The 17,317-nt window shown below is 35.5% G+C and overlaps 1 protein-coding gene across 5 annotated transcripts in view; it reads left to right on the forward strand.

The window, feature by feature from the left end:
- Nucleotides 1–17,317, forward strand: part of LOC150098167 (CREB-regulated transcription coactivator 1-like) — a 526,148-nt gene that overhangs the window by 242,766 nt on the left and 266,065 nt on the right. For all 5 annotated transcript variants that reach the window (XM_090405999.1, XM_090406001.1, XM_090406000.1 and 2 more), the window contains one exon: nucleotides 9,330–9,388. In XM_090405999.1, coding sequence (XP_090262125.1) covers nucleotides 9,330–9,388 — 59 coding nt within the window. The remainder of the gene's footprint in view (nucleotides 1–9,329; nucleotides 9,389–17,317) is intronic.

Here is a 17,317-nt window from a genome sequence, read left to right on the forward strand (position 1 = left end):
ATATCCTAGTACGGAAACCGAATGGCGTTCTCAGATTTGTTCTGGACCTGAGGGAAGTAAACAAGATCACTAGGCCTATTGATTTCCCCTTATGTAAGATTGAGGAGCTGCTGATAGGACTTGAGAATGCAAAATACTTCTCGAAACTTGATTTGAACTCAGGTTATTATCAAATCCCTCTAAGAAAGGAGGACAGGAAGTATTTTGTGTTCACAACAAGATGGCAGAAGTATCAACTGTGTTGGCTCCCACAGGAAGCAAGAAACTCTGTCATGTCCTTTCAGTCCCTAATGAATTTGGTCCTCGCCCGGTATTCTGGGAAAAGGCATTTGTTTTCAAGATGACCTACTGGTCTATTCACGAGATCTACTCACTCATAAGGAAATACTAAAGGCTGTATTAGAGAGATTGCGCCAGGCCAAACTCTCTCTAAAATATCCCAAATGTCAGTTCTTTTTGAGGGAGGTGGAATACCTGGGTCACAAGGTGAGTGAGCATGGAATAATCCTCACTCAAGGCAATATATACGCCACCCTGGAAGCAAAGATCCCAAGAACAGTAAGGCAAATTCAGTGGTATATAGGGATGATAAATTTTTATAGAAAATTTATTCCTAATTGCTCTATGTTAATGGAACCAATTGTTAAGCTGACAAAGAAGGAGGTAAAATTTAAGTGGAATGATGAACAGCAAGGCACCCACGATGCTCTGAATCTAGCGCTAACGAGGTACCCAGTCCTTTCTTACCGCAAGTTTGGGGAGATTTTTTTCTTTTGGCAGATGTCTCTCACGATACCATTGCCTCGGTGTTAGAACAAAAGCATGGAGATGACTTCAGGCCTATAGCCTTCATCAGCAGAAAACTTTCGTTCTCCGAGCTGAACTATTCGGTAATAGAGAAGGAGGCTCTGGCAATAGTATTCTCAATTAGGAAGTTCAGATACCTGCTGTTAGTACAAAACATAATACCAAGGTCAGATCACCAGCCTTTGTCCTTCCTATCCTCAATGAAAGATAAAAACCAGAGGATTATCAGGTGGACTCTGGAACTCCAAGAATACAATATTGACACACAATACATTCCTGGTAAGAAAAACGTGGTAGCAGATTATTTATCTAGATCTCTTAGGCCAAATGATGGAAATGATGAGCTGAGTAATACCTATGAAATTCCCAGTCCCATACACAACATTGAGAAGCTAGAAGAAAGCCTAATGGAGAACAAAAATAAACCCCTCCCATCTTCAATCATGGGAGAAAAACCTCATCATAGTAGTCCAGATCCCATATGGAGCACAATATATGACAAGGTTAAGAAGAAGGAGCCACTGCCAAGTGAAGTTTCCTTCCTGAAAAACTTACACGTAGATGATGATGGGCTTCTGTTATCCAAACAGAAGGAAATGGGTAGGTGGAGAGACAAAATACTAGTCCCAGTAGTCATGATTTTACGGGTACTCCACACATTCCATGACTCTGATCTGGCAGGGCACCAGGGGTTTGAGCATACGTGGCAACGTATTTCTGATCGATATTTGTGGAAGGGAATGAGGAGGGATGTAGTGTCATATATTTCCTCCTGCCACATCTGTCAAAAGAAGGCCAGTTTTAGAGGAAAGGCTCCTGTGCAACCATTCCCTGCTCCTGTCCGACCCTTCCAAGTAGTAGCCGTGGACATAATCGGACCCCTTCCCACCACAGAGAAAGGAAACAAATATATTCTAGTAGCAATCGACATGTTCACCAGATTCCCGGAAGTGGTGGCAATGAAGGATCAAACTGCTCAGAATGTAGCCAACAAATTCCTGAAGTTGATAGTGTCTAGATACGGAACACCTCACACTCCTGTCTGACCAGGGAGCAAATTGTACTGTAGAAATAATGTTGCAGCTATGCAAAACACTTAAAATAAAGAAGATTTTTACTACCCCTATCACCCCCAAGGGAATGGAATGTGTGAGAGGCTTAATACCCTAAAGCACACATTAGCCAAACTTGCCAACAACAAAGTGACAAGTTGGGATACCTACTTGCCATAAACTCTGTTCTCCTGCAGAACTGCCATCCATTCAGCAATCAGAGAAAGTCCGGCGGTAGTCCTTTACTGATTTGAGCCAAGCTTTCCCTGCAATTTAAGACACACCCACGTCGACTCCGGCTTCACAGATATAGACGAGTATTTAAACGGTCTATCGAGAGAAATGAAATCACTCATGACTTGATAATGGAGGCGAGCAGACTTAGCTCGCAGAAAACCAGAGAATATATAAACAGGCTCAGAAAATATAAGGAGCTGATCCCGGAGAACTTAGTCCTCCTAGAGCAAAGATCAATTCAGAGGAAAGGAGGAAAATTTGGGAAAAGCGCTCTGGGTCCCTACAAGATTTTAGAAAAGACATCCCCAGTGAACTTTAAGATTTGTGATGTAAAGGACACTGGAAGAATCACAGTAATATATTCTGATAGGATAAAATTGTACAACAGGAGAAGTGACAGAATTGTGTGTTTGGTGATTCCTTGAACTCTTTATTAGAAAAAGGAAGCCCCTACCAGCAAAAGGGGAGAAAGAGAAGTAAATGCTATATTAAACGGAGAAAAAGGGATGATAACATATCCGAGGAGGACGAAGCCCAATACTATAGGTTTGTGAATCAGGAAGTCCTCGACGATGATGAACTCGAGCACCGCAATCCCTTAGGGGAGGGTAATGCAGAGGCTGAAGATCCAAGAAGAACCTGACAACATTTTCAGACACGATATTTTTTAAGGTCAAGGCATAATGTATTAAAATAATGAAGGGAGTGGAGAAGGCGGAGTGCTATACCCCCCCCCCCCCCCCCCAAAGAAACCTCAACCCTGCGACCTAGAAACATGATAATAAAAAAATTTGTCATCCATAATTCAGTGTATGAAATTTTTTTTAAGGGTGGGCCATTGTAAAAATTCGATGCAGCAAGAAGAAATTTTGCATAACAAATACATCGAGTTTTTACAGATAGGCAAAACCCAGAAAATCTTTAAATAATCTTTTCCTTTAGTATTCAGTATTGTGTGTAGCATGTGTACAGCCCAACAGGAATTAGCTTTCTCTTTGAAAAACAAAAGATTTAAAATTGTCAATGCTAAAGGAAACGCCCTACAGTTGGAAAGCCGTTTGAAATTTTGTTTACAAGTTCGACCCTAAGTAACCTCAAGGTCAATGCAGAAAGGGGTGCGACAAGATTCAAACGAGTGTTCCGCTAGCCGACTTAATCTGATTTGAACATGAAGACGGAGAATGAAGGGGATTGGCGAAGGTTCCAGAACCAGGAATCACATGATAACTTAAGGGGTTTGCGTCAGTGGATGCAAGGAATGCACAGGGTTGGAAAAACTGAACCCAGGGTTTCGGAACCGTGGGGGATATAAGACGAGAGGAGGAGACGTAGGAGATGACATAGTAAGAATTTTAGAGTGAAGCTCTTATGTGCTGAGGAGAAAGCCGATGGAGGTCAAAGGGAAAAATGCCGCAAGCCGTCATAATAACCCAGAAGCGAGGATGACCAGGGGACGAACAACCAAGGAGCAGCCAAACTTGTCCGTGAGCAATTCCGCTCTACTGAGTCTGTGAAGGCCCTGACAAATCGCGACCCTTCGCCAGTTTGTTTAGAACGCCGATGAAGAGTCACCCAAGTCCCGCAAGCTGACCTGATGAGCTGCTGATAATCCAAGGACCTAGAAGAAAACAATAACAGGAAAAAAAGAGGATCATAGGAAGTCGCAGCCAGCGGAAATTGAAGGATGCTCCCTAATAGAAGACAGCCCCTGTGAGTTTGAATATTATATTGTTAAGACTGTGTGACAATTTTAAGGATAGGTCAATGAACTGACAATTCAATTAAGAGGGACATTAATAGCCTGAGTATACTTAAAGACTCGTTCTGTCGGGAAATTGTTGATGCATCTATGAATGAGTTTAGCTAATTCCTAGGGAAAGATTTAGGTTATGGCTTAATCTAATGATTATATATATTCATGTGTGGCTTTTCTTAGCTAATTTAAATTGTTGTATTGATCATGATATGTTTTCAACGCTGCTTTTCCACATATTGAGAATTTTTGTTAAAGATTTTTCCTTGAGTTAAACAGATAACATAACGTGTACTTTATTGAAGCAAAGATACATGCATGGTTTGCCTTAGTATTTTGATAATTTTACAGAGGACCATCCCCTGTCTTTTAGTGTAAAATATATGTCTGTTTATTGATTAATTAAAATTTTCGTTGCATTTTATGTGGAGTTTTGCCTGATCTTATTCTTATTGCAATGCATTGATCCCAAAAAAATCGAACCTAAATGGGAAGATTTGGTATAGAGAGTGCGGGAGTAAAGGACCAAGACTGCAAAGCAAAAATTGATTACTTGAGGACGATTAAGTTTTCTTTTATATAGTTGTGAGACATTTTGCGACCTACTGGAAATATCATATTTCTTTTACCATATCAAGGAATGGGTGGCGCAGTCGATAACTTAAACAAATATTCCCATTACTCTCAGGTGAAAGGAATATAGATTTCGGAAGATAGGAATTATATCCAAAATAGATGAAAGGAAAAATATAAGCAACGAGTAAGATGATATTTATAGATAACATATACAACAGAACGGAACATCCTTCAGATGTATGCATTTGTTCACTGTGATGTCATTTGTTAGTGATTGTACTTAGTCTTATCCATTTTATCTCTGTTGTCTAAAAATCTCTGTACTTGTTTAACTGTGCATATTACATCACTAATGACACAATATCTTTTGAATTATTTAATTTCCTTTCTTTAAATTTAATTTTTTTTCCACTACAAATATTGAAATAATCTTTCTTGAAGTTTTTAATGTTTATAACTATTTTCCATTTGTTTATAATTTAATATTCATATAACTACCTTTAACTTTATTTGATATTTAATTATTTAATCAAGGATATATGTATTAATAGTGATAAGACTGTATTTAAATATTATTAAGTTTATTTTATTTATTGCTATATTAATATAAGAACTTGTATTTGATAATTTAACTGCGCATTAATTGAAATGTAAATATTCTCTATTTATTCCTATTTGTAGAAATTTAACGTTATGTAATAGCTCAATTTTATTATGTTTTGTTTTGTTGTCATGGAGATGCATGTAAGTAAGCGAGCGCGAGTTTTGGAAAACCACGTGAGGAGAAGGTTTATTGAAAAGAGTTTTAGAAAGAAATCACGAGAATAATTTAGGCAGGAGGAATGGATATAAAAAGGGAAGAATGCTGAAAATAAGAGGAGAAAGAGGGATTAGATTATTAAGAGAAAGAGAAAGGAGAGGATTGGCATTAGGTTGGAATCGGAGCATTCGGCATTCGAGAATCACAGTGCGATAATAGTGAGTCGGCAAGTCACTCAAGCAGCTAATAAAGTCTACTAGTCGAGAGGCGGTTAGCTAATAAATTGTAGAATAACAATTATAGCTACGGAAGACAGCTGAGTGACTACTAAATAGACTAGCGATATTTGAGTTGAGATTCAATTTCAGGGCCGACCTTTCAAGGACATACAGAACCTTGAAGCAAAGTACAGAGTTATTAGCGAATAGTAGAGGCTGTAAAGTTGAGGTTTACCGTTAGCTGTGCTTAGAAATATATTGCCTAAGGAATTAAATGAATGCAGGAAGAATGAATAGCTGTGCATATAAAACCTCAAGTTAAGGAATTATTGTGTATTGCCTTAATTCATAAGTGATCAGTAGTATTTCATGCAAGAACGTTTGTTTATGTGTATAGTGACCGACGATTAATTCAGTTATTGCTTAGAAGATTTATTTAATGAGTGCCATATACTGTTCAAAGTGTTTACAGTTATAAAAAGCGTTTGTGTGTAAGTTGATGAAGGAAGAAGATTATCAGTAAGAACATTCCAACCATTAATATTCCTATGCAGAGATGTGAGTGTGTTTCATCCTAGAATTTCCTTATGTTAACAGTAACTATTGCGAAGATTAGCTAAGGTGTAAATTTAAAAGTGATTGTTTGTGAAGAGGTATTACTGCAAATTTTTGTTGTAATTGGAACTAAGGAACTGTGAGAAGACTGTATTAGAGATAACAGATTTACATTGTCTGAGTTTGTATGATGGTATTATCAGAAAGGCTGAAGTGTTTATATGAACTTATTTAGTGTTTTGATCTTAAAAGTATAATTTGTGATTCTAAATTAAATGTTTGTTTTTGTTTATCTAAAGTTGTATTTTGCCTGAATCTCTTTTACTGCACCATTCATAAAATATTCGAACCAAAGCCGGTGAATTAAGTAAGTTAAATATACTCGGCCAGTATATATAATAACAACATATTAAGGAGAGATAGTTGAGAGTTGGTTTTTCTTCATTTTCTTGAACTAATTCAGATAGTGGCGCAGTCTTTAAATATAAATTTTCTTTATATTTGAATTAGAAATCAACTTGCAACTTATCAATTAGTTAAGAACATCATAATAGTAATCATGTCAGATCCAAAGTATAGAATGAGAAGAAGTAGGATCCAACAACAGTACTGAATCTGAAACCAGTGATTTTGTTCTTATGCACGCCGGTATACCAGATGAACTAAACTGCTTCTAAATATTCTTAGTCTTTTCTTCACCAATGATTCTTTTAAGTATTCTGTGGATTTTAGTTTTGGCATGAGAACAAATAGAGCTAAGACAAAGACATACTAAATAAATAAATTGAAATGACTAACAATTTATTATCTAGTATTGAAGGCATCTTTTTTCCTAGGTTAATAGGCTAGCATGAATAAAGTGCAACTGACTTGTTTATGTAATAATTTTAAATATTTGTGTTGTTTCTGTATCTCTTTCACAGGTGCTATAACCATTCATTTAAGCACAAAATGAAATTGCTGAACACAGATATTAGGTCAGGAAACTAGTAGTTAGTTTTCTGGCATCCATTATAAAACTGGGTGGTGCATGTATGTACAAACATATGACAATTAAATTCTTGAAATGGCCTTATACTATTGTGCATATGGCCAGTCATGCAGAACCATGTCATCATGCATGTTTGGACATATGCACTATTGTCTGAAATTGTATTAAACATATGAAGCCACTAGTTGACAAGCTGTGATAGAGCTGGCATGTTCATGCTTATTGCTTTAGGCAGAAAACTAATTGAATGGAATTTAGAACATATAGAAAGGCTTAGGTGTTGATGGTTATTATTATTATTTTCTTCAAAACCAGCAGTTTTGAACAGCATATTAACATTAAGTATTGTTAATTAAAGTTAAGCAAAAAAATGCAAGTGAAACTCTAGACATGTTAAGAGTGATTTATGGAAACGATGCCATGAAAAAGCTATTTGAATGGCATAATAGATCCAAATAGACTTTTTGAATACCAGTTATGAGGGACAGGAAATTGTGAGAGAGAGATGATGAAAAAATTTATTGAAGGAATTGATGAAAGCAGATTTTTAACACCTTCCAACTTTTGGCTGTTCCCAAAACAACTGAAGAATGCCTTGAAAGGATGCTGATTTTCTTCATCCAGTGTTATGTGGTGACAGTAATAAAACACACTGCAGAAGATGAGTTGAACAGTGGCAGCATTATCTAACTGCATTGCAGAACAACTGGATTACTTTGAAAGTGATAGCAACTACTGATCTACAGGTAAACAAATATAGTTTTTACCTGTGCATTCTGGGAATTGTAACATTATGCACATGCACTGTACAGTAAATTATGTGTGTATATGCAATATACTGTTATCAGCAGAACTGAAAATTCATAGTTCTGCTGATAACAGTATATCAAACTCCAGCTTATTTGAAATCTAATGAGCTAAACCTGTAGAATATCTATTTGTTTTAAAATTATATTTTTGGTTCAGTTTTTTTCCTTTATTTTTTAAACTTTTCATGGAAGACTGAATCTAAATAACTTTGTGTGTGTGTGTGTGTGTGTGTGTTTGGGGGGGGGGATCTCTAATGTCCAAAATGCAAATATCAATTAAAATGTTTTCAGTTATGTCATATAGAAAATTTCCACTTTTAAACTGATGATGTTTTTTGAGATCTGTGGGGCGTTATATTTGTTACAAGTAATGTTGCATGAGATATTCTTATAGTATATAGCAACTGCTATCCTTTGGGATACAAGTAATATTAATTTGTAATTCAAGAAGTGATTCAAAAGTTTTGCATCTGAATAGTGTGTTGTGAAAATGACAAAAGCATTCCTTCTAAATGACTGTTTATATTGGGCAAAAAAAAGCACTTCAAGCTGAAAATCACTGTTAGTTTTATATTTTGTCATTTTTTTATTATTTTTTATTTTTGTAGCTAAATATTTCATTAATATGTACTTCATATTTATAGCAGTAGATGGCACTTAAAAACAAGAAACATAAATTTTAAAAATATGAAGGTTCATATTTATGGCAGTAGTTATATTGGATTCTCCATTGAATATTTCAGTGGAGAATCCAACAACTCATTGCAGGAGGTCAAAACTAACTCTGTTTGCTCAATGCAATTGTGCCTCTCCTTGAATTCAAACACTTCACAACTGACTTTGGCAAACCTATTTCTCATTCACCACACTACACTTAAAAAAAATCTATCTCCCTTTTCCCCCTCGCATTAGAGAAAAATTTACTCTGCATCGAACCTATAAACCATTTTAGTAACTTGTACATTTCTTCATATTCCTTCTTGTCCATCTATGAGCCTGAGCCAGCTTCAACCCAGATTCTCCCAATCTATCCTTGACAGAAGCATTCTTATCTCTGAACTCTCCATTACTTCATCTCCATCTCCATGAATCCCAGATGTTAGATTTTGTGAAGAGGGCTGATAACTTATCTTTGCTTACTAAGTATACTTTTCAATAACCAGGTAATGCTATAAGCTTCTTTAATCACTTTTGCAATATATATGTCCTTTAAAGTACAACTCTCCATCTACTCCAGATTTATCATTGTATTACAACTTGTGTTCATTTCATGCAGAATTAAATAACTTGATATTTTTTTTCACATTAATGCCACAATCTTTCATTGAAAATTTTTGTGTGTATATTAAAGAATATTCTTTATGTATTTATCAGAATATTTTAAAGTGTTTGCTTTAAAAAACAAAAAAAATTATGATATTAATAAGTGCGCACGCACGCGCACACACACACACACACAAAAATCAATCAATATTTTAAGGTATATTAACTAATGTGCTTTCCTCCCAAATTTATATCTTCTTTTATATAAATGAGATTTATTTTATCCTTTATTTTTATAATCTCTGCAGCAACAGTTATTACCACTTCCACAGTCACGGCCTAAGTCATGTGAAGTTCCTGGCATTAAGTAAGTTAATAAAAAATTAACCACTACCCTATTAGTTTTGCAAATTTGTTTATAACTGAATCATGAAGTATTTTAATAATCATTTCCAATATAACATATATGTAAGCTTTTACACTAACATCTCAACATATTCACTATGTGAACGAATTATATCAGCCATCTTTAAAGTTCATATCCACATTATTTTAGTGATACACTTCCCATCAATATTTTTCATGTCAGAAAACACATCATGGCTGGTAGAGTTGTTAATAATTGAGGATTGAAGATAGAAATCATGTTGAAGGCTTAATGGAGTATTGACAGCACTAAGGAAGGATTAATAACTAATTTTAATGCTTTTAATATTTTGTCTTAATCACCGAAACATCTTCAGGGAGTACAACTAATACTTGTAACATACATACACAACACAATACTCAATAAAACATATGGCTCTAACTCTAAAGTCCTATCTAGGTGGTGCACCCTCTCTGGACATTTATAGGTGGCCTAGGATGTAAATTGGGATCTTGGACGATTCATATTTCCCAAATTTTGGAAGTGTTTTTTGCATTTGTATTTCTTTAAATTCGGTTGATTTCTGAGTGCCATTGCAGATTCCAAAACGATCCTGTGAGTGCTATCCAATACATGGTCTGCAAGACAAGATTGATGAAATCGTGATTGCAAATGTGAACTTTGTTCATCTAAATGGATGGTGGCTGATATACCTGTTTGTCCAAAGTAAGCCAACTTGCAGGAACAGGCACTGGCAGTTTTTTCCAACATAGCCCAGACATAGGGGATGGTGATGTCATTTCTGAAATCCTTCTGAAGGGATGGCTGAGGATTAAGTACTTTTGTAATCCTGTCAGCATAGCCATTGGATAAGAGGTTGTGTATATGGTGGATTTCTGTTCTAAGAGAGGTTTCACTGGAACAAAGGACTTCACTGTATTTGAAAGAGCAGAATCCAGGAGAAATTAGATGACTAACAGTATGCTGTAAGGTTCTGTGCTTAGAGCACTGCAGTTTAATTTGTATATAGAAAATGATTTGAAGGAAAATATTTAGTTCTTTGGTGTTATGCAAAATCAGTGTGATGGATGATTTAAATAGCTGACAGTATTGGTAAAAGATAATGGATGCCAGTTCAATCTTTAAAATTGTGAAGTTACACATTTTGGGATTGAAAGATTACAAGCTATATACTACATAGATGGAACTCTATTCCAGGAAAGTGCAAAGTTAGAGATTTGGGTGTTTTAGTGAATAGATAGTTGAAATTCAGAAGGTGTATTGCAAAAGTGGCCACAATAGCTCATAGAATTACTTGGTTATTGAAGAACACACAAACATTTCCTTTATAAAGAGGAATGATAAGGAAGTTATCATTCTTCTTTATGATGTCTTGATCTGGATTATTAGGCACAAACCTGGTTTCTTGGGATGAGAAAGTAGTGGAAAGGATTCAGAGGCAAGTGACCATGATGGCAAGTGGTCTGTGGAATGCTCTCTGCAACAACAGATTGTGGGTTGGAGAAGTTGGTTGACAGGTAGAAAGGGATGGGTATGATAGAAACATTTAAGTTACTAAAAGGATTTTTATATGCTTGATGCAGCAGAAAATATTCAGCATTTGTCATTAGGTTGGGAGACAAGGGATCATCCCTGGAAATTGGATAAGAGTATGTCTAGCAAGTTTAAGAATCTTCATTTGAAGATGAAGAAGGCTTCATTTGGAGAGTGGTGAATGACTGAACTGGGTTGCCAGGGTTTGTTGTGAGTGTTTTGTTGGTGAATACATTTGAGGAAGAGATGTGATAAATAATGTATGGTTTCCTGTAATGTGTCTTTGGATTCCATGGAAGTTCTTGTTCAGTAATAATTATAAGATGTGGTTCTTGTTTACAACTTCTCTCTCTCTTTTTTTTTTTTTTTTATAATTTTTATTTTTTTCAGTAATATTTTTGTAATTTAAGTTTGCAGTTCACAGCTGAAAGTTGCTGAACTTTATTTTTAAAGCTTTTTATACATCTTTTTCAGTCTGATAATCATTTTGATTCTGCTCAAAACTAAATGCACTTATTTCAAATTCATATATATATATATATATATATATATACTCTTGTTCCCAAACAAATGTAGAAAATATCAACAACAACAACAAAGACTTTTTTTGTTTCTTTGTGTTCTCTCATGTAAATTTATACACATCTTTATGGAACAGCTGTCACTTAATGCCAAGTTCTAAGCAGAAATCCAGGAGGTACTTGCCATTAATACTAGCCTGCTCTTTTCTCCAAATTTCACACTACATTTGTTATTCCTTCTGTTCAGATCTCTAACAATAACCAGTTTTTCATCAGCTGCATTCTCTAACAGTCCAATTATTCACTATGCTTTTTTCTGCATAAATCACATTTTGCAATTTCTCATTTTGAAATTGCCTATCATTCAAGAATTTTATCTTTCTGTTTAGTATTTAATGCTGTAACTAATCATTCTTTTTCCTGATTATTGCCTGAAAAAAATTATCTCAGAGTTCTTATTAAGAACTATCTTAATTTCAGTCTTCTTCATTTCTAGAACCACTTATATAGTGTGAAATGTCAGAGCACAATATAGTGCTCTGAAATTTCTCTGTTACTTCCACTGATTTTTCTTAGTTAATATCTTCAGTTCTCTTAAATTTGAAGTTCTAGTGGCTGGCTTTTAACACTTTGTTCTAGCTCAAGAACAGCTGCGGCTTTGTTAAACTGGTCTGTAACTTTCATGCTATTTGATTGTGCTATATAATTTTTATATGTGATATAAACTGACAATACAGTTTGGTTGATTAGGCTCAAACTTCTGAGATATCCTTGTAAAAACTTACATAATTATGATTTACTTACAATTTGCTTTTTATAGTGTTATATAAATTGAGTGTGAATTTTATAAATAGAAATAAGTTTTGTCATATGATAAAATACTTAAAAAAAAAACTGTTTATTAACATAATTGTACATCTTATTATAACTGGAACTGCCATGTGGTTAAGTGGTAACATAACAAAAGAAACTGAGATATCATCATCATTAATTTCCTGATATGTACCCTCAAGGGGGGGGGGTGTTCAGGTTGTTATGACAGCACTACGTTTACATTATTATTAATCTTCTACAACCATTTTTCTCCAAATCAGACTATTACTTGTGAGCAGTCCAGTATTGTCATATCTAACATTTTGTGCTTCTAAGGCACTTCTGACTGAATCAATCCACCTAGACTTTGGTCTTCCTCTGGGCCTCTTTCCTACCATCTTGGCATCATGGACCTGTTTTGCTAACCTTTCTTTGCACATTCTCTAAGGTGCTTTATTTCTAACCCAACTCTCAGATCCATAACTTAAAACCAGTTATAAGTTGTATACTGCTAGTTTGGTATTTTGGCCAATTTCTCTCTTATTCCATATAAATTTATTCAGCTAGCTACCCACCATTCCATCTTTGTTTATTTCTGTTGCCTGTTTCCAGATTTAACCTGCTACCTTCACTAAAAACTGTGCCTAAATAGCTGAAATATTTTACTTTTTCTGTAGGTTGCAGGTTGCAGCTAAAGTTTTCTATGCTCCTGCCTATTTTGATAGTTTTGGTCTTTTTATTGCTGATTTTCATGCCAAATTTGTTACAGCTATTATTCAATTTGGTTAGAGAATCCTGGAGACTGCTGAATGTGTTTAGGCATGCAACATCATCTGCATAAAACAAAGAGCTAAGTTTGACATCTCCAGCTCTGCTGTCAGGTCTAATGCCACTTTCTTTCATAATGTTATCCATATAGATGATGAATAAGAATAGAGATAATGTGCATCCTTGTCTTATCCTGGATTTTACATGAAACCATCTTCCTATATTTCCTTCAATTCTAATTGTTGACTGACAACTTAAATATAAACTCTGTACTGCTCTGTACAATGTTCCAATCACCCATATAATTGTAGTGTTTTGAAAAGCTTTTCTCTGTGCTGCTTGTCATGCCTTTTCCAGATGTACAAAACTTAAGTATAGATCCTTGTCATATTCAAAATTTCTGAAATATCCTTGTAAAATATCATATAATTATGATTTACTTATCATATTTGCTTTTTATAGTGTTATATAAATAGGAATAAGTTTGTTATATGATAAAATACTTAAACGAACGCTGTGTTTATTGACATAATTGTTCATCTTAGTATATTGGAGCTGCCATTTGGTTGAGTGGCAGCATTACAAAAGAAACTGAGATATATTTAAATAATCAACTTGCTTACCATGATTTTATAATCCTGATAATCCTTAGGGAATTACCTAGGAATAATGTTATGTTTATATATTAGCTTATGTTTATTTATAGTAGTTTTCCTATGCCATGCAACATTGCAATGTGAATTTGCTGTACTAATAGCAGCCATATTATCCAGTTGAGTTTCACTTTGAGTCCTGGTAATGTGCATGCATGTTAGTTTTGAGTTTTTGGAGCAGCTGTTGGTGGAAACAGAAATTCTATCCAACAGGCAAAGAAGAGCTGGAATGGAGAAAAAACTGCTGAGTTAAATTCTGTGATCTTGGAAGAAGTTTTTATATGCTTCTTTATCTGCTTTCCAAGGAGGAACTGTGACATTAACATTGAAGGATTGTATAATATATCAGTCTTTTGTATATCAATGAAAATGTTATGTGCTCAATTATTAAGCAAGTGACATATAATCCATGAAGCTAGATGGAATTTACAGTAAAGTTCTTTTCCTGAAGCACTTTTGAAACCACTTAATTAAATGTACTCCTGTTTTCTGAGTGATTATCTTCATGAACATTTTAGCAAATGAAGGAAAGATGTTTTTCTTGAAACTTAGCATGCTAGAAGAAGATATATGCAAGCATAATAATCAGATGAGATCTTTTAAATTTTATTGTATTCTAATCAGTTTTCATGGTCTGATTGAATGCATGAATGAATAGAAATAATGAGAAAAAAAATGAAGATAAAGAGAACTTACGGAATAAATGCTGTAAAGGAAGTTCCCATATAGTAAATCTACATAACCTTTAGCCGAATGCTGTGTTCATTTTTATTATAGCATTGATGTTATTCCTCAGAAATGATTAACTGTTAGTCAGAGCAGTAGAATTTTCTTTGAGCTCATATTGTAATATTTAGAATGGTCATATAGTTATATTCTCTATCTAATAAGAATTTACATATATAGAATTATTAGAAATGAATTACTAATGTAAATGTACAGAGAATGATTTTTGTCATATTTACTTTGAAGGATAAAGAGAATAATGCATTTTTGAAAATTATGGAGACAACTACTGTGTTTGAATAAAAACTTTAGTTTAATATAACTAAAATCTACATTCGATGTTTCGACCTTTATGTCAAGGTCATCTTCTGGAGCATACAACTATACACAGAAAACAAGCTACACTACAATCAAACCAGTTCGTTAAAGATACTGACCAACCGCTACAACAATTGTTGGCCTTGACCTCTGGTGAAAAAAAAAAAATTATACATCAACGCTAGAGTCCTATTATTACTGTTATCTGTTGGTTGTAGAAATGAATTGGACGCAACAACAAGTATCTATCTATATACGTATATTAACATCATGATTATACTTGTACATTCCAGCCAGTTATGGAATGGTTTCTAATACTAGCTGAAGATTGGCTAGAGTCCTGACTTATGCTGGATCTTATATATTAGGTAGGTGTGCCATCCAGATCCTTGGAATTTTCATGCCATCTTTGTTGTTGATATTTGGGTAGTTTATCAGGATTTCGCAGGCTTCCTTAAATTTCCTTTCATACCAGGTTTTTGTGTGGTGTAAAGAGTAGGTGCTTTTCCAGTTGATTTGGTGTAAGGTGTTGAGCGCGTGGTCTGAGAGGCCTCCTTCCCCATAATGGTTATATTTAATGTGTCTAATGTGTTCTTTCTTGCATATAGGGATTGTCCGTCCTGTTTCACGAATGTATGGTAAGTTACAGGTGCAGCGATGTGCTAATGGGAGGATAGGATCCTTAGAGGAGTTGAATATGGTTTTAAATTTAGTGGGTGGTTTAAAGGTGGCATTGCGGTTATAATGTATTTCTGATAACCCTTTAATGTATGGGATGGCTATGGTTTTGTTGTAATCTAGATTCGTTTTTGTTGTTGTTTTATGGAGTATTTTATTAATAGTATTTTTGTTATAGCCATTATTTATGAATGTGTCGCTGGCGATTTTTAGTTCTTTTTTGAGGGCTTGTTGGTTAGAGCAAATTGTTGTAGCTCTGTTTTTAAAGGTGTTAATGACTCCATATTTTTGTGATGGGTGGTGGTATGAATTAGCATGTATGTATTGGCCAGTGTGTGTCGGTTTTTGGTAGACTGTGAAGGATAGACTGCCTGAAGTGTGACTAGTGTGTCTAGTAATGGGAGCAAATTTTGATTTTCGATTTCGATGGTAAATTGTATGCATTCGTGTTGTTTGTTCAGGTGGCTAAGGAATGTGTTTAGCGTTTGTCACCCGTGCAGCCAGATCACGAACACGGCGTCAACGTATCTAAGCCAGACTGTCAGTCTTAGCGTGGCGGAATCAAGAGCCCTTTGCTCAAAGGTTCACATGTAGAAGTTAGCGATTGGGGGGGGGGATAGTGGTGTGCCCATGGCTGTACCTTCTTTTTGTAGGTAAAATTTGTTTTGCCACATGGAGTAACCGGACTCCATGTGGCAAAGAGGGCCGTAATGTCAGGCGGAAATTTGTTTTGTAGTAGGAGAATTGTGTCATTGATGGAGACATTAGTGAAAAGGGCAGAAACGTCGAAACTGACTAATAAGTTGTGTTTGTCAAGTATGCTTTTAATTTTGTTTATAAAGTGTTGTGTGTTTTTTTTTTTGTAGGAGGGGGGAATGACCTACCAATTCCTTAAGTATTGCCGCTAATTTCTTGGCTAAGTGGTAATTGGGACTGTCTATTCCTTCCACAATTGGTCGAAGGGGCACATTTTGTTTGTGTATTTTCTGGACCCCATATATTTTTTTGGGGGGGGGGGGGGCATAGTGGATTTTCAGTTTTTTAACCGTGTCTGGTGGCCAAGAAGTGATGGACTTGAGTAGTTTCTCTGTTTTATCCTTTTTGTTGGGTTATAATTTACCAGCTTATATGTGTTGTTATCGGCTACTAGTTGATTCATCTGAAGTACTTATGTTGACCTGTCAAGGATGACAGTGGCATTGCCTCAAACCCCCCCACCCCCAGAATATATGGGGTCCCGAAAATACACAAACAAAATGTGCCCCTTCGACCAGTCGTGGCAGTCCCAGTTACCACTTAGCCAAGAAATTAGCAGCAACACTCAAGGAGTTGGTAGGTCATTTCCCCTCCTACAAAAAAACTCACAACACTTTATGAACAAAATTAAAAACATAACACATCGACAAAGACGACTTATTAGTCAGTTTCGATGTTTCTGCCCTTTTCACTAATGTCCCCATCAATGACACAATTCTCCTACTACAAAACAAATTTCTGCCCGACATTACGGCCCTCTTTGCCCACATACTATAGTCCGGTTACTTCGTGTGGCAAAACAAATTTTACCTACAAAAAGAAGGTACAGCCATGGGCTCACCACTATCTCTCCCCCCCCCCCCCCCCCCAATCGCTAACTTCTACATGTGAACCTTTGAGCAAAGGGCTCTTGATTCCGCCACGCTAAGACTGACAGTCTGGCTTAGATACGTTGACAACATGTTTGCGATCTGGCTGCACGGGTGACAAACGCTAAACACATTCCTTAGCCACCTGAACAAACAACACGAACGCATACAATTTACCATCGAAATCGAAAATCAAAATTTGCTCCCATTCCTAGACACACTAGTCACACGTCTTCCTTCAGGCAGTCTGTCCTTCACGGTTTACCGAAAACC

This window comes from Typopeltis vanoorti, chromosome 16 (genome assembly GCF_054136105.1).
Source record: "Typopeltis vanoorti isolate ZY-2024b chromosome 16, IOZ_Tvanoo_1.0, whole genome shotgun sequence".
Taxonomy (NCBI): Eukaryota; Metazoa; Arthropoda; class Arachnida; order Uropygi; family Thelyphonidae; genus Typopeltis; species Typopeltis vanoorti.